At 38.2% G+C, this 21816-nt stretch overlaps 1 protein-coding gene across 2 annotated transcripts in view; it reads left to right on the top strand.

Moving 5' to 3' along the window:
* The first annotated feature begins 13 nt into the window (after positions 1 to 13).
* Positions 14 to 21816, top strand: part of espnla (espin like a) — a 29327-nt gene continuing 7524 nt past the window's right edge. The window contains exons 1-5 of one of the 2 annotated variants that reach the window (XM_077198913.1): positions 14 to 338; positions 3248 to 3438; positions 11894 to 12080; positions 12153 to 12335; positions 12485 to 12616. In XM_077198913.1, coding sequence (XP_077055028.1) covers positions 45 to 338; positions 3248 to 3438; positions 11894 to 12080; positions 12153 to 12335; positions 12485 to 12616 — 987 coding nt within the window. In that variant the 5' untranslated portion in view covers positions 14 to 44. Of the gene's footprint in view, positions 339 to 1555; positions 1702 to 3247; positions 3439 to 11893; positions 12081 to 12152; positions 12336 to 12484; positions 12617 to 21816 lie in introns of those variants that run through there. The other variant, XM_077198912.1, reaches the window with a different exon arrangement.

Below are 21816 nucleotides of genomic sequence, written 5' to 3'. Positions count from 1 at the left end.
CCAGTCATAGGCGGTCAGCGCAGGTGCAGAGAGGCAAGGTTAACATGGTGCTCCAAAAGGCCATCGCCGCAGCCCGTGAGGGAGACCTACGGGCCCTCAGGGAGTTCGCCGAAACTGGATGTCTAAACGGGTCCATTGCGGATGCACAGGGGGCGGGACTGGTACACCATGCTGCACGCTGTGGTCAGCTGGACTGCCTTTGCTTCCTGGTGGCAGAAGCTGGGCTGGCGGCTGACACAAAGGCCCTAAATGGAGCCACACCTGTCCATGATGCCGCAGCTACAGGTCACACCCGGGAACTAAAGTGGCTTGTACAGGTTGCAAGATGCAATGTGAAGGTGAGTGGAGAGTGTAATTCTATAGTGCGGACAGAGTTGGATCGAGGGTTACTTTTTAAATGGGGGATTTTTCTTTCTTCTGTAGGCCACAAAAGATGATGTTAGGAAAATGTTCATGCTGTTCTTTTCCATGCAATCAAACGAGATGGTGTCCAGAAACTTTCAAGCTTCAAAAATGACAAAAAAACCACAATATAAGTTGTCCAAATATAACTTGTGTCGGGATAATTCCAAGTTTTTAAATACCCTGTATTGTTATTTTTACACTAGTTCCACCCACTAGACACAATTCCAAAAGAAACCAAACTGGTAGCTGGGACAGTGGCATGGAGAGTTGGAGCAGTGGATTTAGATCTTGACAAAAGTCTGAGTCTGACTTTTTACTGTTCCATTCTTCTCCCTTTGCTCATTGCATATCATAGACTAGGAAATAAAATGCCTACTGGGTATTTAATAGTTGGAATAAGGTCCCAATAAGGCAGCAACCATTTTTATTGCAATAAATATGCTCTGAATATGTTGTTGCTTACTGTATATTACGCTGGGAAGCAAATAGTACAAAGTATAATAGCATAGTGCAAAAAGCCTGATAGTCTTTTCCTCTCTGCCAGTTTAAAATCTCATTCACTTTCATTCTTATTAAAATATGAAGCATTAAGATTCACTACTTCTGGTTTAACATGAATGATGCCAAAAAGTACTGGTTCTCATGTTTCTCCTGTTACTAATTGCAGTGCACTAAATTTGAATATGCCAATATCACAGAAATAAAAAGATTGTTATTGTCCTGATTCTCAATTAATCATATGGTATATTTTCATAATACGTGAATATTGCACACAATATTAGGATTTCTAAAGGAACACTGATGACTGAAGTAATTGCTTCTTAAAATTCAACTTTGCCATCACAAGAATAAATACATTTTTTTAAATATAGTAAATAGAAAACAGTTTTGTTTAAACAAACTGAAATTTTTTTTCACAGTATTACAGTGTACTGCATTTTGATCAATTAAATGCAACCTTAGTGAGTGCAAGAGACTTAATAGCAAAAAATGTTACCCTCCCCAAAACTTTTGAATGGTATTGTTCCACAGAAGCCAACATAACACAGTTTTGAAACGACTTGAGGGTGAGTGAAACCGTTTTCATTTTTGGGTGAATTATCCCTTTAATGAAATGCCTGACAGCAGTTATGAAATGTACCCAGATGAGGTCAATGACGCCCATTCCTGCTAATGAAATCTCGGACTTGCCGTATTGTATGAACTTTGTGTGTGATGCAAACTACCAACCAAAATATGTGAGAAATATAACTTTCACAGCGCATTGTGTGTTCACATGGAGCAAGAATATTATTGGTAAGCAACACCAGTTCCAAATATAGCACCTTGCATAGTTCTCCCGATCCAAGAACTGTAGAACGGTGCGAATGGTGTCATTACATCACTTTCCCTTGCTCTGTTTACTCTTTGCTCAGTAGTATTGCATGACCACTGTAATCATGACCAGATGGGTTAGAGGGGGCTCAATCTAACCGTTAATGCTATTTGTTTACACACACACACACACACACACACACACACACACACACACACACACACACACACACACACACACAGCCTGTTCTCACACTAATGCAAACCAGCGCTTTTAACATCGGCAACCTCTTGATCTAATTTATGGCCAGCTGTGTTGTATTAAAGTAGATGTTTTAAGTGCCTTGTTATCACGAACTAAAGTGATAACAATATTCCAGGTTGGTGGTCTTGCTTGGAGTTCATCAGAGTTTTTTTTAAGCCTGTGCTTGCCAAGGTGAGGTCAAAGTTGTACCGGGTTGAATTATTAATGAACATTTCCTTGGTCTGATTAAATAAAGATGGCTACACTAATTAGATCACATTGGTGGAATAGAGGAGTGATGTCCCGTCGAGGAACGAGCAGCAGCAGATTTATAGTAGAATGGATATAATACAGACATTTTTATGATGACATCATCATGGGATGACTTCTATCAAACTGAATGTTCTTTCAGGTTATTATGAACTCAATGGCAGCATAGTTTTATATTATTTGTATTCTCACTTTTCACATTCAAATATGTATGTAATATTATACAAGTACAAGTATTATACTAGTATACAAGTATTATACAAGTATATATAAGTATTATACAAGTATTATACAATACAAGTATGTAATATTATTAATCTTTCCTTTATTTTCCTCCTGCTTAGGCAAACTATCTATAGTTACACAAATTATCTATAGTGTGGTAAGTTTCGGTTATCACAAACTGACGTAATCGTCAAATGAACTGAGGATAAAAAGCTGGTTTAAAACATGCATGGCAAGTTTTTAGAAATGAACTCTTTGCATAGGCTACACCTCGGTTTCATATGATTTTGAAAACTTTTATGCCATTTTTGTACCGGTTTCAAAATTATTGTTTGTCTCTAAAAATGTCATGTGGTGTAACCATCAAGTAAAAAATAAAACATTTTCTTTACATTTTGAATACGCATCTTAATCATTAATGTATCAAAATATAAAATATATTTTTCAAAGGAAATGCAATTGACAATATTGTGAATTTGACCTCATAAAAAGGTTTTATGACTTAATGAGATTTATTGACGCAATCATGAGGTTCTGCATCGGTGCTTTCTATATCATTTCCTAGATTTCTTTTCAAGAATGTAATTATTTTCCGTCTTTATGTTTTTTCTTCAATATGCTATCAGGACACTTGTCTCACCCTGTAGATTAAAATATTTTATAACAGTAAAATTAAAAAATGTTATTAAAAAAAATATTTTATAACAGGTCAGAACAGTCATTGTAGGAAATGGAACTTTTTGTGGGCAATGTTTTTAATGACTATTCTTATTGTTTCTTTGTATTCAGGATCAGGATTCTGGTGGGGCCACTCCGCTCCATCTCGCTGCTCGGTTCGGGAAGGGGGAAGCTGTCCACTGGCTGTTATCTCATGGGGATGGAGCAGAAGTAGAAACAAACTGCGGTGCTGTTCCTGCCCACTATGCTGCAGCAAAGGGTGACCTCACCTGTTTGAAGCTGCTGATTGGTCAAGCTCCAGGGTACAGTGTTACAACTCAGACACGTACTAATGAAAGAGATAAATCTCGTGTGGCAGAGGTGGATGAAAAGAACCATGTGACAAATTGTTGTGGGTCACTAATCTTGTGGGTCACACATCTTGAGATATTTGAGTACAATGAGTGTCTTTTTAAAAACCGATCCAATTTCTTTTGGTAAGCACAGCTTAACATTTATCTGAAGTAGATAGACATTTTGGTTCAATATGGTGATTTGTTGTCTATTCATGTATTGACTGCACAGAGCCATCTACACGTTTCAGAGCTCAGCCACTTGTATTTTGGAACAGCATGTGCCAAAAAAGCAACTCAGTAATGTTTACAACAGCTACCTATTTCTTTATGTTTATGGCCTGGTTTCACAGACAGGCATTTTAGTCGGGGACTAGGCTTAAAGGGATAGTTCACACAAAAATAAAATAAAATGTCATTAATTATTCACCCTCATGTTGTTCCATACAAGTAAGTCTTCCGTTCATCTTCGAAACACAAATGAAGATTTTTCTTTTTTTTATGAAATCTGAGCGATTTCTGTCCCTCCATTGACAGCTATGCAACTACTACTTTGACTCTTCAAAAAGTTCATAAAGAGACCGTAAAACTAATCCAAATGAATTGAGCGGTTTAGTCCAAATTTTCTGAAGATACACGATCACTTTATATTATGAACAGATTGAATTTAGGCTTTTATTCACATCAGCAAACATACAGTAAACAGAAGCCAAACTGAACCTTCTTGACTTACGAGAACAAACCTCTTGCGGAAGCTCAAACGTGCTGCGTAACACTCAAGAATGAGCCTCAGCGGTTCTTGTGGAAGCTGAAATATGCTGTGTAAGAATGAATCTCATTGGCTCTTGCTGAAGCTCAAAGGTGCTTCGAAACACACAAATTAATCTCATTGGTTATTGCCGAAGTTCAAACGTTCTGTGTAACATGAGAATGAACCTCATTGGTTCTCGCACGTCAAGCGAACATGCTTGATGTGTGAGTTGAATTATATGTGAATAAAAGCCTAAATTCAATCTGTTCATCATATAAAGTGATTAGTCTCTTCAGAATATTTTGACTAAACCACTCAATTTATAAGTAAATATAAATAATAATAAAAAAGGTATTAATAAGCAAATAAAACAAATAATATCAAAATATTGTTTTAATATTTTAGCAAATAAAACAAAGATTATAAGAGTATGTTTTCCAAGAATATACTATTTCCATTTTGGTAACACTTTATAAAAAGTATACAGTAATAAAGTATTTACAAATAATTTGCAAACTACTAGTTTATAGTTAAAGCTGCAGTAGGGAGTTTTGAGAAAATGTTGACTTAGCCTGAAAATTTGAACAAGCACAACTTACAGGTCCAACCCCCTTGCTCTCTGCTGCGCTACAGCTCCTCCCTCCACAGCTCCTCCCCCACAGCGGAGCCTGCCGTGAACGCACAGGCTAGTAAGCAGGACCACCGATGACGGCGGATTATAAACAGTTATGGAACATTCACTAATAGGGACGAAACATCAACAATATGCTTTACATTGACTATGGCCTGCCCATACTTTGACTACAAACTTGGTCCTCAAATCATTATGTATTTTGCAATACATGTAACTTTATAATGTTGCACTCTTCCTATAAGTTATAAATAGCTAGTAAGATAACGTTAAAGGATTAGTTCACTTTTACAAAAACTTTTGCTGATAATTTACTCACCCCCATGTCATCCAAGATGTCCATGTCTTTCTTGCTTCAGTCGAAAAGAAATAAAGGTTTTTGATGAAAACATTCCAAGCTTTTTCTCCATATAATGGACTTTAATAGGACACAAACGTTTCAAGGACCAAATGACAGTTTCAGTGCAGCTTCAAAGGGCTTTAAACGATACCAGACGATGAATAAGGGTCTTATCTAGCGAAACGATCGGTCATTTAAAAAATACATAAAAACGTTAAGTTTTATAAGCACAAATGCTCGCCTTGCTCTGTTCTGTGATGCACGTACGTGATCCTGTTCGAACTCGTTCATCAAAATGAACAAATCTTTTTTCGAGTCATTTCGTTCGTTGAATGAACGAAATGACTCCGAAAAAGACTCGTTCAAAATGAACAAATCTTTTTCCGAGTCATTTCGTTCGTTGAATGTTTGAACGAGTACGAACAGGATAATCACGAACGATGGTACGCGCTCGCGCTGTGCAAGAGAGGGGTGATCAGCGCGTACACGAGTGTGATTGATACTGCTAAGACATTCCTCCTGGCTCTGATTGGTTGTTTTTGACCGGGAGCGGTGTATTTCTGCAAATGGCAATAGGACCACAGGGAGGAGCCAGAGGAGCTTGATTTTTTCACAGATTATCTGTCTCATATTCTACTGTCAGGACATAATGACAGTTTAACAAATATTTGTTTACAAAAGTTACCTACTGGAGCTTTAATTAATTTGGGTGACCAGATTTCTCATGGTGGGATACGGGACGGGATGGACAGGCACGTTGTTAAAATACATTGGTTAGGATTAGGGGATAGAATATACAGTTTTTACAATATAAAAATCAATATTTCTTTGTAAAATCCCTATGGAAACCGTGTGTGTGTGTGTGTGTGTGTGTGTGTGTGTGTGTGTGCTTAATGTATTTGTAAATACATTGTAAATACATTGAAAGAACACTGAATATGAATGCAATTAATGTCCAATAAAGGTTGCTTTAAAAGAGTAAGCACTTAATTTATGACATTTTCAGATTTTCCGTGACCTAATCTAAAGTGAGAACTATTTATGGTTAACAAGTTGTTAACAAAGCATTATCTAACTCTTTACATATGAGCTAATTAAACAATATCACTTTGTTATTTTCAATGACAATGAATTTAGAATTCACCATTTTGTACATAGTCTATTAATGTATTAACTACAGTTTACAAACTATTAATTAACTATAAACTTATAGTTTACAAATTATTTATTCATGCTTTGTTCCTGTATAATTATTATAAAGTTTTACCTCAGTTGGTATTTAAAAATGTCACATTTAATTCAATGTTACACTTGGTATTTCTTTGTAATTAATTGTGAAATTTACTGAGTGAAAATTGTTTCTACACAATTTTCTTTAGTGTGGAGACTAAATTATTCATATGAATTCTTGTGAAAATTATAATTCTTCTTATTCCGTCTTGTCCTGACCCAAACTAGCTTTTGACGAAACTACAGGACATCAAAAACAGCAACAGTAAAGAAGCCTATCTTGTAATTCATTCATGTGTTTGGAAATCTGAGGGTCTTGTAACGCATGCTTTTCCCGGGTGGTGTAATGGGAAGTAAACATGAAAGTGTGATCTAATCGTCAGAATAAGGTCACACATAATGCACCCCTTATGCCAGAGGTCTTCAATCCTGCTCCTGGAGGGCTGCTGTCCTGCAGAGTTTAGGCCCTGTTTACACGAGAACGATTCTGGGTGAAAACTTAAAAATATTTTATCGGATGTGCCTTTCGTTTACACGGCGACAGCGTTTTGGAGGCTTAAAAACGCAAAAAAGTGAAACCACCCTCCAGAGTGGAAATCTTAAAAACGATCCACCGTCGCGTTCCCATCTAAACAGTAAAAACGCAAATCTGCTCACTGTGGCTCTCGTCGCGTACGTGTTTACGTCACAGGCATGCGCCATTACAGGAAAATAACCCCAATATGTCGGATTATTTCCATACGTCGGACCTTCAAGTTGCCATAGGAGCTCTGATAAACGTACAAGAGTCTTTTCAGCAGTTGTACAAAATATTCTCAGATATTGGTGTCGCAGTGCTTCACATTGCCACCTAGCCGCCTGGAGTGCATACTACATCGAATTTCACACACTTTTGCGTCATCATATGCACGCGGATTTCCCCCCGATAACGCTCGTCTAAACGCATAATAAAAAGTGATAACGCAACGCCACTTTTGCGTTTTCTCTTCAGATCGTTTCCGTGTAAACATAGCCTTAGTTCCAATCCTAATCAAACACACCTGAATCAGCTCATCAAGCTCTTCAGGATCACTTGAATATACAAAGGTGTGCTGATGCAGGTTGGAACTAAACTCTGCAGGACAGTGGCCCTCCAGGAGCAGGATTGAAGACCTCTGCCTTATACCACAGATACTTGAATGTGCTCAGTCTCATTTAGATTTTGTTTTGAAGGCGATAATTGCTTAAAGAATGGAAATGGGTATTTAGGTTATAAGGTTTTAAAGTGCCCCTATTATGCTATTTTAAAGTTTCCTAATGTTGTTTTGGAGTCTACTACAACAGGTTTACATACATCAAAGGTCAAAAAACTGTTTCATTTTCTCATAATACACATTTGCACATCACAACATTTTCAATGATTCTTAAACGACTCGTCGGATGAATCAATCTCTCTAAATCCCTCCTACTCTGCTCTGATTGGCCAGATAGCTCACTCTGTTGTGATTGGTTTACTGCGTACAGCGCGTGTGTTGAAAACTAAAACTCCCATTGCCATGTCAGCTCTGCGTGTCTTGAGGCTTCCTACATCGTAAACTAAACACAGTAGCGAACAATGACGTCGATTTTACCATATCAATCCTAGCGCGAGTCTGATGATTAACACTGGAAAAACTAGTTCTTCAACACCGACTCTTCTCGACATGGTGCTGTCCTGTATCCACAGGAATCAGCTGCAGTGTTTGAGGTTCAAGTTTTCCCTAATGTCTGCGCGGACAATATGCTAATGTTTCGTCTTGACGTCACAACGAAACGGCTTATGACTCGTTTGAAAAAGGATTCATTTCATTGACTCTCAGTCGACTCTTACTTTTGAAAGACAATAACTTTATATATGGTGCACTTTCAGATTTAAAACTTTGCAGGATGTTTTCATTCACTTAGAGCTATGTTTCACACTACATGAACGGTCATTTTCAAAAATCCATAATAGGGGCCCTTTAAATGTAAAATTGTTTTTCCTCTGTTTATTTAGTACTAGCCCATTGTGCTCTTGTGCTTAATTAAAAGTGATTGAGGAAGATGAATTGAGCTATAGAGATGCAGTGACCCCCAATAAACAAATTCAGTTCAGACCCCAAAGTTGATTATCAGTTATCTTGTGTAAGCCTATCAATCTTGAATCCTTTCTCCCTTTCTCTCATGCATGTACGGATACTTGGTGCGTATTTTTCATGGCCACATTTGAAACTGATACACAGTGGCTGTCATATACTGCTCTGAAACACCTGGGTTGAGGATCTAAGCACAGTATTTATTAAAGGGGTAATCCACAATCGCAATCCCAAAAACTGGCAAAGGTCAAAACGCAGGCAAACGGTCCAAACAATATCAAAGTCCAGGGCAGAAGCAAAACAGAAATCCATTGGAACAGGCAGAGAATAGAAAACCAAGACACAGAAAACTAGGGGAATGCTCAGAAATGCTATACAGACACATGCAAGACTTAGCAATAAATGACTGAATTGACCAGGCTTATATAGGGTTATATCTGGTCTTAAAAACAAGATGTCCAGGAGGGAAGTGGAGCGGAGGCGGACCCGGGGGCGGGATGGAGGGACCAGCCCGTGTGGTGGAAGAAGACTCCCAGGGCAGATCTGGCGGAACAGGAGACTAACACAGCGAAACTAAAACACACCACAGAGAGGTTAGGATTGGCCTCAGGGGCCGTGTCAAAACAAGTAGGGAGCTAAAGGGCGTCTTTGATGTTCATAAAGGGACCAGAAGGGTGTTCCAGTTTGGCCCCTGAGGTCATTTCTGGGCAGACAGGAAGTTCATAAAAGACCTTTGTGGTCGTGTCGGGGCAGACAGGCAGTTCAAGAACAACCTCTGCTGTCGTGTCGGGGCAAACAGGTAGTTCATAAACGACTTCTATGGTTGTGTCAGGGCAGAAGGGAGATTTGGGGACGATCTCCGAGACTCTTGTGGCCCAAACACACAAAATGTCCGTAATCACTAAGACTTTTTGGAAGTCAAAATCACCGTAACCGGGAGTGTAACTGCCAGTGGGACCGCCTTGAGACACCCATACTGAAACATTGATGTGGCATCCATGACGGCTGAAGACTCTAACGTAGTGTCCATGATGGCTGGAGACTCTCGCGTGGCGTCAATGATGGCTGGAGGCTCTGGTGTGACCACCATGTTGTAAACAGGCTCTGGTGTGGCGACCATGTTGTGGACAGGCTCTGGTGTGGCGGCCATGTTGTGGACAGGCAAATAAGTCAATTCGAGCATAGTCTGGGGGGTCAGTGAAATTAGAAATACCTAGAAAGTCCTGTATGTGGTCATCGAGCAAGCAAGTTCCGTGACGAAGGCGGATGAGACGTTCTGCTGGATCCATGATGTGTCTTAGTCTTCTGTCATATACTGCTCCGAAACATGGGTTGAAGATCCAAACGCAGTATTTATTAAAAAGGTAATCCACAATTGTAATCCAAAAAACAGGCAATTAGTCCAAACAATAACATAGTCCGGGGCAGAGGCAAAACAGAGAAATCCAAGGGAACAGGCAACCAAGACACGGGAAACTAGGAGAATGCTCAGAAATGCAGTACAGACACATACAAGACTTAGCAATGAATGACTGAATTGACCAGGCTTATGGTACATTCAGGTTCTCCTGGGAAGTTCGTATTTACAAAGTGGGAAGTGTTTACGACTGCAGGTGCGTTCAAGTCACTTTTGTCAGAGTACGATGGTGGTGTATTTTCTCTTAATTAATTACACAAAAATACAGCAAGGTTCTTAAACTCTACTTCTAGAAAATGAAGAACAAAGAATTGTGCATTAGCTGTGTTTTTCTTTTTTAGGCGTTTAATTACTTTATGAAGCCACTGTAAACTTTAACTTTGTGGTATGTATTGTGGTATTCCGCCATGTTTCTCACTGAAACGCCCCCAACTCAAAAAGATCAGGGCTTTAAGAAAATCCAGAGCTTCTCACTCGTACTTATGACATTTTGGTGTCATTCATATGCGCTCAACTCGTAAATACGATCTTTACTACATGCCTTGAACGCATGGGTGAAATAATGATGCTAATGAGACACAGCTGACAACAATCAGGGATGATGAGTCCGAGCAGTGAGTTCTGGGAAATGTAGTCCATGTGTGAAAGACAATAAACAAGATGGGAGTGTCCTCTGGTGGACAAACAGGGCGACAGTGGCATGGTCAGGATGAAATAGAACCATGTTTGTGTAAAGGATTACAGACATCCAAAGTCTCCCGGAAGTTCCGGGAGTCCCCCGCATATTGATAGCGGATCCCTGATGCCCGAAAATTAATTCCAATCTCCCGGAATCTAGAGCTTGCGAGCTCCAAACCGTGTAGCGCGCGCTCGGCATAGAGGGAGAGAGCGAGAGACCTTGCGTGTGTGTGCAAATGTGCGTGTGTGCCTCTTATCTGTCACATGTCACAACATACTGGAAGTGAACTGTTTCAGCTGCTTCTAACTGTTACTGAACCCAAAGTCCAGAGCCCTTCACACCTCGAGAGATCGGCACTGGGTGAAAATGTTAGAGCTTTTGGAAAAACAGTTTTACGGATTTATGATTAAAATAAGGTTTGTATAATAAGCAAAGCAACTACCAAATGTATGTATATTTACATGCTTGGCTAATAATACAAAATTTATATAACATTTACTTTTGTTTTAATCAAGTTCCAAATTGCCTGATAGCCAGTCAGTTGCTCCTGAAAGATGTGTATTTTCTGAAGGCTTTAGCGGTTTCTGCTGGTGAAGGTTCAGAAGAACCTTCAAAATTTTGAAGTAAGATTTTTTTTATTGTTTTAAAAGATTCTGTAAGGCCACATTAGATTGATCAAAAGTGACAGTAAAACTTTTATAATGTTACAAAATATTTATATATAAAATAAATGCATCCTTGGTGAGAATTAGAGACTAGCCCTTCTTAGAGACTACAAACTGCTATTCTAAAAAAACATAGAAAACTCCAGAGGGAACCTATGGTAAATTAGCCTTCGGCGTTGGCCTACAAATTGATGTCACGACTGAACAGCTCTATTGAACTTTGCATTAACTTAACATTAAAGTGATTAATATCCTGGTTGTAATTGGTTTAACAGTTGTAGACATTCTGACTGAAAAAGGTCTTCCTTTGCTCTGTTTACCCTTAAAAAATAGTTGATTTAACAGACCTTATATATCGAGATTTCTTTCGCACATGTTTGAATCATGATTAAATCCAATGAGTGAATCTCAAGTCGTTGGCCACACGTCGAGATGACCAGTGACTTCAGGTTGATTGAAGGAGTCTTCCATAGATAAAGACACAGGAATACCAATAGCAGAGAGAGATTTCACTTCACTTCAGTTTTTCACAGCTTTAGTGTGAGATTCATGTCAGCCCTCAAAAACCCACTTGAAATTTCAAATTATGCTTTGTGATTTAAATGGACCTTTTTTTCAGGTCTGTTAATCGACAGACTAATATGGGTGCCACACCGTTGTACCTGGCCTGCCAGGAGGGACATCTGCATGTTGTGGAGTATCTTGTGAGGGACTGTGGAGCTGACGTGCATCTAAGAGCTCAAGATGGCATGACGCCATTGCATGCTGCAGCTCACATGGGCCACCATGCACTGGTGGTATGGCTGGTGGGTTATACATTTACCTACACACATATACACAGGTTTACAGGTGCATAAAACTTGTTTGGTCTATTGCAGGCATCCTTCACTGACGTCAACCTGTCTAGCCAAGATAATGAAGGGGCGACCGTTTTACACTTTGCTGCCAGTGGGGGGCATCATTGCATCTTGGAGACATTGTTACAAATGGGATCAAAGGTCAAAAAGGATTACTGGGGCGGCACTCCTCTACATGATGCAGCAGAGAATGGGGAAATAGAGGTGGGTTTAAATTAGGATGCGAGTCTGTTGTTTGGTGTCTAAAATAGAATTGATATTAATTATGCATTCTAAATCTTAACTACAGTTATAACATTGCTCTGTATGAATACTTTTAAATAAATTCAATGATTAATTATAATATTTTCCAGTGCTGTCGAATCCTACTGGGTCACCAGATCAGCCCAAAGGAAAGAGACATAGATGGATTCACGGCCGCTAATCTGGCTGAATACAATGGCCACTTTGAGTGTGCCAGATACCTTCGCTTTGTGGAGAAAAATGTAAGGGTTATTTCTTCCTTCTGTTAATCTAAAAGGTTTAGGGCTTGTTGTTACAAATGTCTTTCTAAATCAGCCTGATGCACACATAAGACAGTGGTATTATTTGAAATGTCATGCTGCTAATGTCTTGATTGTGGAAATAATGAAATAGGTGACTTGGCATAAATCAAATCAAATAAGAAGTCATATATATATATATATATATACAGGTCCTTCTCAAAAAATTAGCATATTGTGATAGTTCTTTATTTTCCATAATGTAATGATACAAATTAAACTTTCATATATTTTAGATTCATTACACACCAACTGAAATATTTCAGGTCTTTTTTTGTTTTAATACTGATGATTTTGGCATACAGCTCATGAAAACCCAAAATTCCTATCTCAAAAAATTAGCATGTTTCCTCCGACCAATAATATAAGTGTTTTTACTACAATAAAAGTCCACCTTCAAATAATTATGTTCAGTTATGCACTCAATACTTGGTCGGGAATCCTTTTGCCGAAATGACTGCTTGAATGCGGCGTGGTAATCAGCCTGTGGCACTGCTGAGGTCTTATCGAGGCCCATGATGCTTCGATAGCGGCCTTAAGCTCATCCAGAGTGTTGGGTCTTGCGTCTCTCAACTTTCTCTTCACAATATCCCACAGATTCTCTATCGGGTTCAGGTCAGGAGAGTTGGCAGGCCAATTGAGCACAGTAATACCATGGTCAGTAAACCATTTACCAGTGGTTTTGGCACTGTGAGCAGGTGCCAGGTCGTGCTGAAAAATAAAATCTTCATCTCCATAAAGCTTTTCAGCAGATGGAGGCATGAAGTGCTCCAAAATCTCCTGATAGCTAGCTGCATTGACCCTGCCCTTGATAAAACACAGTGAACCAACACCAGCAGCTGACATGGCACCCCAGACCATCACTGACTGTGGGTACTTGACACTGGACTTCAGGCATTTTGGCATTTCCTTCTCCCCAGTCTTCCTCCAGACTCTGGCACCTTGATTTCCGAATGACATGCAAAATTTGCTATCATCCGAAAAAGTACTTTGGACCACTGAGCAACAGTCCAGTGCTGCTTCTCTGTAGCCCAGGTCAGGCACTTCTGCCGCTGTTTCTGGTTCAAAAGTGGCTTGACCTGGGGAATGCGGCACCTGTAGCCCATTTCCTGCACACGCCTGTGCACGGTGGCTCTGGATGTTTCTACTCCAGACTCAGTCCACTGCTTCCGCAGGTCCCCCAAGGTCTGGAATCGGTCCTTCTCCACAATCTTCCTCAGGGTCCGGTCACCTCTTCTCGTTGTGCAGCGTTTTTTGCCACACTTTTTCCTTCCCACAGACTTCCCACTGAGGTGCCTTGATACAGCACTCTGGGAACAGCCTATTTGTTCAGAAATTTCTTTCTGTGTCTTACCCTCTTGCTTGAGGGTGTCAATGATGGCCTTCTGGACAGCAGTCAGGTCGGCAGTCTTAACCATGATTGCGGTTTTGAGTAATGAAACAGGCTGGGAGTTTTTAAAAGCCTCAGGAATCTTTTGCAGGTGTTTAGAGTTAATTCGTTGATTCAGATGATTAGGTTAATAGCTCGTTTAGAGACCCTTTTCATGATATGCTAATTTTTTGAGATAGGAATTTTGGGTTTTCATGAGCTGTATGCCAAAATCATCAGTATTAAAACAATGAAAGATCTGAAATATTTCTGTTGGTGTGTAATGAATCTAAAATATATGAAAGTTTAATTTTTATCATTAAATTATGGAAAATAATGAACTTTATCACAATATGCTAATTTTTTGAGAAGGACCTGTATATATATTATTTGTTTGTTTTGCCACTGACTTCAAAAAGCACTGTTCAAAATGATATTAAGTTCAACAAAGTCAGAATAATGTTGTAACGTTGTAGGTCCAACTAAGATGATCAAGATACAAAAAGGTTCAAACCAAAAGTATTTATTTAGTAAAACAAAATCAGGTAATCCACATGAAATAAGGCAACGTAACAGCGTGTAACATACGACTGCAACTAGCTGAAGGAAACTAGAAAAATACACAGTGATTATTAACTCAAAGACTAACAGGTGTGATCGTTCAATGAGTGTCCATGGCAACTAATGTCTGGCGGGAACACAGGAAAGAGGTAACTGAAAGTCCAATATGAAAACGAAAACAAAGGCAAAATGTGAAAAATGTCTTCTAAACCTGTTAAAATTGACCTAAACGATAATTTGTGGTCAAATGCAGGAGACTAGTTCACCCAAAAATGAAAATTATCTCATCATCCTCATGCCATCCTAAGCGTATATGTCTTTCTTCTTCAGTGGAACACAATCAGAGTTATATTAAATAATATACTGGGTCTTCCCAGCTTTGTAATGGCATTGAATAGTGCCCATAATTGAGTAGTGAGTTTTTGAAGCTCAAAAAACACATCCATCATAACATCCATACGTAATCCATAAGACTCCCGTGGGTTAATAAATGTCTTCTGAAGTAAAACGATGGGTTTTTGTAAGAAAAATATATAAACTATAATCACTGGCTTCTGCCAATGGCCGTACGCACTTTCAAGCATTGTTTCACCTTTTCGCTTAAATGAACTATTCCTTTAACCCTCTGATGGATTAATTATAATTAAATAATTATTTATTTTCAAATTACATTTTTAGTGTTTTACAGATCTGTCACCTTGCGTTAAAGGTGTAATGTAAGTCAATGGCAATTTGTAGATAATATAAAAATATGACCATTTAAACCATTAACCTACATTATTATTAAAACAAATGGATATGTAATATTCAAACGCCATTACTGTGGATGTATTGTCAGTTATGTGTATGACAATCCAGGAGTAATTGCACAATGAAATTGTAACTTTGATCCTATTCTACAGAAATGTCTTTACCTCACTTCATTTGTTGGAAAAAAAGGTATATGTTTGCAGATGTAATGCATCGGATGGTTAAATATCTTTCATGAAGTATCACTAGACAAACTCAGAAAGCAAAAGAAATATGTATTCAAATTAATTTCTTGACTTGAAGGGTCTGAAATCAGATTTCATGATCGATTTGTTTTGACTGACATGTCCATTCACATCAGCAGCGTTTGTGAAAATCAGGTCAGTAACTTTTGAGGTGTAATGTAGCCTCCACTTTCTAAGAAGAGGCTTGTGCGGTGTACCTTAATGGTCTTTCAGCCTTCTGTTTCTTGAGGTAAATAAGATGCTGCTCAATTTAAGTCATACATTTTTCAAGGGTGAACATGGTAGTGCTCATGAGGCGGGCACAACGACTGAACCGTATAGGAAAATAAATTAATTCCACATTTAGAGCACAAAGTTGATGGATCAGTCTATGGGGTATTCTGCTGTTCTGGTGATTTACAGTACTGCATTTCACAACTATGCGTTCTTTCTTTTCTGGTTTGAAGATGTCCATCTGCGTTAATAGGCGGTAGAAATAGCAGCTGTTTTTGCTGTTCCCATTCAGGTTTTTGTCTTGGATTTCCTCCAACATACCTTGCTTAGCTGATAAAACACATTTAACGAGCTAATACTGAATGTTTGAGCTAAATTCCATATGAATTTTTTTTGAGGAACTGAATATTAATTTTCGTTAAGTAAACATGTTGTATAGAGAATAGGTCATAAATTTATTTTATTTAAACCTTATGGATTTTGTTGGTTACTCAGCTGTTGAACTGTAAGAATATTACTGACAAACGTATGACAATACAAGCTGATTTTTTTTTTTTGGAAGATTTGCTACAAATAAAACTTTTCTTTTTTTTCAGTTTTCCAAGTTGAACTGGAACCATAAAGGAAGTTCTTGAAATAAATGTGAATGTTTCATATGAATTGTACTCAAAGTTTGAAAAAACAAAGCCAGATCTAGGACTTGAAGCCATGTAATGTAAACAAGTTAAAAACCAATTAAAGCCAATAAAGAATTCATTCAAGTTTCATTAATTTTAAGGTGCCGTATCTGTGATTCCACAGAATTAATGACATGGTCTCCAATAACCTTACTCACACTCTTCCATAGATCTAATGCAGAAATATAAGCTCCCTGTCAACATGGGCATGAATAAATCAGCAATTCATTGCTCCTATATCGATGTGAGGCTCAGGGTGCCACTAGACGTCAAAAATTAAGTCGACCTGTCCCAACAATAGAGATCTAATTAGTGAAGGGAGGCTGTTGAAGCATCAGATGCTGCCGTTCGCAGTCTCTCTATGTGCTGGGGGTGTATCGGTTACCTTCTCACCAGCAGCCTAGCTCAGGTAGAGGGCCGGGGGCTGAGCTGGTTATGGGATCCACAGGGTTTGGTTTCAGGGTTTTTACCATTCTAATGCTTGGAAACAGATACTTGATCTATCAAATCAGTTGGAGAACAGGATGTTTGTTGGCTTCAAATGTGCATCTGATTGAAAACTACCATTACCACTACCATTGAAAAGCTAAGAAATTTTTAAAGGGCACCTATTATGCTACTTTTTACAAGATGAAAAATAAGTTCTGATGTCCCCAGAGTGTGTATGTGAAGTTTTAGCTCAAAATACCCCACAGATCATAAAATTGCCACTTTTTGGGGGTGAGCAAAAACGTGCCGTTTTTGTGTGTGTCCCTTTAAATGCAAATGAGCTGCTGCTCCCGGCCCCCTTTCAAGAAAAATAAGTTACGTTTTATGAAGTTTATTGTAGGCTACATCACACAAAAGATCAAGCGTCCATTTTCACTCCAGAAAAACACTGTAAGAGCTGAATAAAATCACAGTACAAGAAGTGCGCATTAATCTTATCCATAAACACTCTCTCTCCTTTTCATTATCATCATCAAAATGTCACGCAAATTACACAAAACCACTCTTTACAATTAACAGTAAGCCAATATATACAAACTTTATGCCTTTTCAGGGGTGCTTAATAAACTAGTAAACTTCTTCTCCGTAAAACAACTCCTATGAACTGTAATAAAGTGCGCGCTCTCCCTTTCATTACTGCAGTGACCAGTTTCACTACAGAGACTGTAAGCTGGATCACGAACAGTTGGTATTGATCCATCCTCAAGTTACAACTTTTAAGCAAAGCTTGCCTTGTATTGCCCCTCGTTCACAAAGCAGTCTGGAGTAAAATGATTTGCGCAGATATAAACGAATTTAGGTATATTTTGGGACGCATTACCTTCAGAAATAAAACTAATCCTCTGCGTTCTCAGTGGCAGATGTTGGGAGAAAATGAAGACTCTTATGTTCACTCTTACATCCAACAACAGAACACCAGGATTGCTTATGAGACATTGTTGTCGCTCCAGCGTGGAGAAAATGGCGGAAAGCGTACGACTCCCTGAGGGTGGAAACTGTGGTAATGCAGGACTGTCAGTCAGCGGCCCGTGGGCGGGGTCTGAGCAGTATGTTGTCACACTGCTCAGAGAATCAAAACAGGATGTCTAATGAGACTGCTTTTGGTTTAATAGGGGTTTAAAAAAAAGTAATGAGTATTTTTATCACTGTAGGGTGATTGTGTTACACACTGCCAACACACATTTATGTCTAAACACCATGTAAAAGCAGGGCTCTCAAGTGTCACGCATTGAGCATGACAGTCACAAATTTCGGGCTTTTGCCACGCACTCCCACAACTCATTGTATTTCTCATGCGGAAAACTACTTATAATATATATATATCTTCCGAAAGTTTCATCCACCCACAGAGGAAACCACTGGAGCTCCAAACATCACTTTGAATAACTCATGATCTCCTGTTTTAATGTTACAACAAATTCAAAACTTGTTTGACACAAACAATGACAACTTGACTGCTGTTAGAGAATGTTTCCCAGATAATTAGCATCAGTTTTTCATGAGTGTCTGTAACTTAGCCAACAGTTTTACAGCCTGTTCACTGACAACACCTGCTCAGAACAAGTAGTCTAGGCCTAGTCACATTTCCGTTACCACACAATGACTGACATATTGTCATGAAACAACCCCCCGTCCAACCCCGGGGGTGTCACTCTTGCCGGTCTTCATAACTTGAGAGCCCTGTAAAAGTTGATTTTGCATGATGGGTGCCCTTTTAAGGAATTAATACTTTTATTCAACAAGTACTAATTAAATTGATCAAAAGTGACAATAAAGAAATGTATAACTATTCATCAAAGAACTCTGAAAAAAATTATAATAATAAGAAATGGTGGTAACACTTTACAGTAAGGTTTTATTAGTTAACTTCTTAACTAACTAAGAATGAATAATACTTCTTCAGCATTTGTTAATCTTAGTTCATGTTAATTTCAACATGTACTAATACATTACAAATACAAAGTTGTATTTTATAACTTTAGTTAATGCACTGTGAACTAACACAAACAAACAATGAACGACTGTATTTTTTATATGATATCATAGAGAGAACCCCTGCAGACCCTCATGACTGTGTGTCAACAAGTCTCTTAAAGTCCCCCTGTAGTCAATCATTTTATCACTTAAAACTCATCTTTGATCACCAAAACGACATATTTAAAAGTGTTTTCCTTCTTCCTTGAATTTAACTCTACACCCTTGCCTCATTTAGTATACACGATTCTATAAATATGCAAATTAGCCCCACCTCCACTCACTCACACTAGCTCAGAGATCCACTCGTTGATTATCTCGCATTGACATGATTGGTTACAAGGTAGTTTGTTGCTTCTGAAACACCAGCGATCTCAAACCATGTTTTTGAGACTGTCTTTGGTTCTCTGCAGTTAAGGAGAAAATACTCAGCAACGGTGGTGACTTGTGAATTTGCACATAGATTGTCTTAAAGCATATTAAAAACACCACATAGACATATAATTAACATTAAAACTTGATTTTCACCACAGGGGGACTTTAATATATGAGATAATTGTACTTTTTTTATGACAAGGCGAGGTTAGAAAAACGCATGAAAAGATTAAAAAATATTTTTCATTTTAGATATGTATACTCCTTGTGTGTGTATACTCAAATTAATTCAATGTGTAAGGAAAATGAACCACATGAACCCTGCAAGAATGCAAAAAGTACATTTATAAGAACGTGCCACATTTTTTAAACCAGACTAAAGATTTTTCTTTTCTTTTTTAATGGGCACTCTTATATTGACCCAAAAATGGTTCCCATGCAGACCTCCCACTGGAAATAACTCTGAATGGTCCATATCAGCATTATTTCTCCTGGTCCGCTTACAGTATTGCAAGTTGTAGTGTACTTCACAAGGTTTTATTCCAGCTCAGAGTGCTCAAGACAGGCCATCTCATTTCCTAACAGTCCCTATAATGGATTGTTTGGGCTTCTGGCCAGAGAGTTGCGTGCTAGGTATTTCCTCATGTTTTGGTTTCATCCCAAAGAGGTCACCCTCCCTGAGCACGGCCCTCTGCTCAAAGTGTGAGTGCCTTCTTCCTGAGACAGCTGCAATCAAATAAACAGATCAAGGGTTTATTTTACAACACGCATATATGCTTTCCTCCCATCCTATTCAGGCAGGGAATTGAGAGGCCAGCTGTATGTGTGTCTTCTGGTTTATTTCAGTACAACAACAAAAGTTGTTCTAGATTGGGATTTGTTCTTAGTGCGATGTTCAGTTTAGCTCTGTGGTTTGTTTATTGCGGGTGCTTTCAAGCATTATAACAAATACTTTGGGTTCGGATCAGCAAGAAGCCTTTATAGAAATGCCAGTGCTAAACGGCCACTAGGGGGTGGTAAGGGAGCTATTTGTTTATGAGCTTACCCCCATGAGAAGAATCTTTCAACGTGTTTCTCATCAAACGTTCAGTCATATTTCAAGAATGCTCTGATTGCTTTGACCTTTAGTGGTCCGCTACACATGGAACAGTGTTTACCACTTAACTGAGAATGTGCACACACAAAAAAAATTATAAATGCTTTTTGTGCACCTGTAGATTCAGGCTTTGCAATAAGAAATCTTAATTTCATGATTTCTTCGGTCTTTGTCCTCAAAGGGAGTAGTTCTCATGTCGTTTTGCTTTGGGAACCAGTTTGTACAATGCAGATGTACATCAAGTGCCTCCAAATACAGTACCATATTTGTTTATCCTCCTTAAAAACAAACACTAAAATATATTAATATTGGCATGAACTTTACATGAGTTGTTTATGGTTTTAACAGATAAGGGCATTGCTGCATCTGAATTCTTCTACTTTCCTATGCTCTGAATTGGATGGAGAATGTACTTCTCGCCCATTAAAAAATGTGTACGGTATGAACACATTCTCGGGCAATTTTACATCCGCCATCTTGACATTGTTCTTTGTGACCTGTGTTCCTTGACCTATGACATACTAACTTTCTTGGTACTTATTGCACATACAGGCCATCAGGTTATTTTTCAACTACTGAATCATGAATACTGAGAATTTGGAAATTCTCCTTAATTGACTTGCTGTTTTTTTGCATTCTGTATAATCGCGAAGTATGCATATCTGGATGTAGGGCATGTCCTATCTTGACTACCCTCTACTAACTGACAAATTAATTTGCAGCAAAATAGAATAGATTTTAATTGGACGCACAGCCTTTGATGTCTACAACAAAATCTGAATCTGAGACATGATTTATTTTCTACTAAATACTATAGTATTTACTATTTAGCAGTTATATTTATTGTATTTTTACTAGAGGGTTCCTTCTATCCTATTTTCATCATTGATCATTTCTAAAACGTCAATGTCATATAAGAGTAAAATCTTTTAAAAAATCTTGTTTAAGAAAAAGTGCCAAATTCTTCTCTTGTATTTGTATGTTGGTGTCATTTTTTAATGTTTTTCAAAGTAAAAAGTTTTTATAAATATGATACATTATTAATTCCTATACATCAGAAATTCTTAAATATCAATTACAACTCAAAAGCTGACATTATCTGACCTAATGACCTTGACACAGTCATTATACAGTCTGCGGGGGTCCTTTTGATGATATCATTTCCTTTTTCCCCCCTTTTTTTGTTGTTGCATGTTTCTCATGTTGGTTGGACCACATGACCTTTTTGATCACACTATTTGACTTTGGTGCACTTTTTATATTAAAAACATTGAAGCAGGTTTGTCACAATGTTTAATTTAAATATATATATATATATATATATATATATATATATATATATATATATATATATATATATATATATATATATATATAAATTTTTTTTAAATAAA

This window comes from Siphateles boraxobius, unplaced genomic scaffold, assembly GCF_051911475.1.
Source record: "Siphateles boraxobius isolate OS27281-9 unplaced genomic scaffold, OSU_SipBor_1 41, whole genome shotgun sequence".
NCBI lineage: Eukaryota > Metazoa > Chordata > Actinopteri > Cypriniformes > Leuciscidae > Siphateles > Siphateles boraxobius.
Note: the sequence above shows the minus strand (reverse complement) of the source record. Positions and strands in the feature narration are given on the sequence as shown.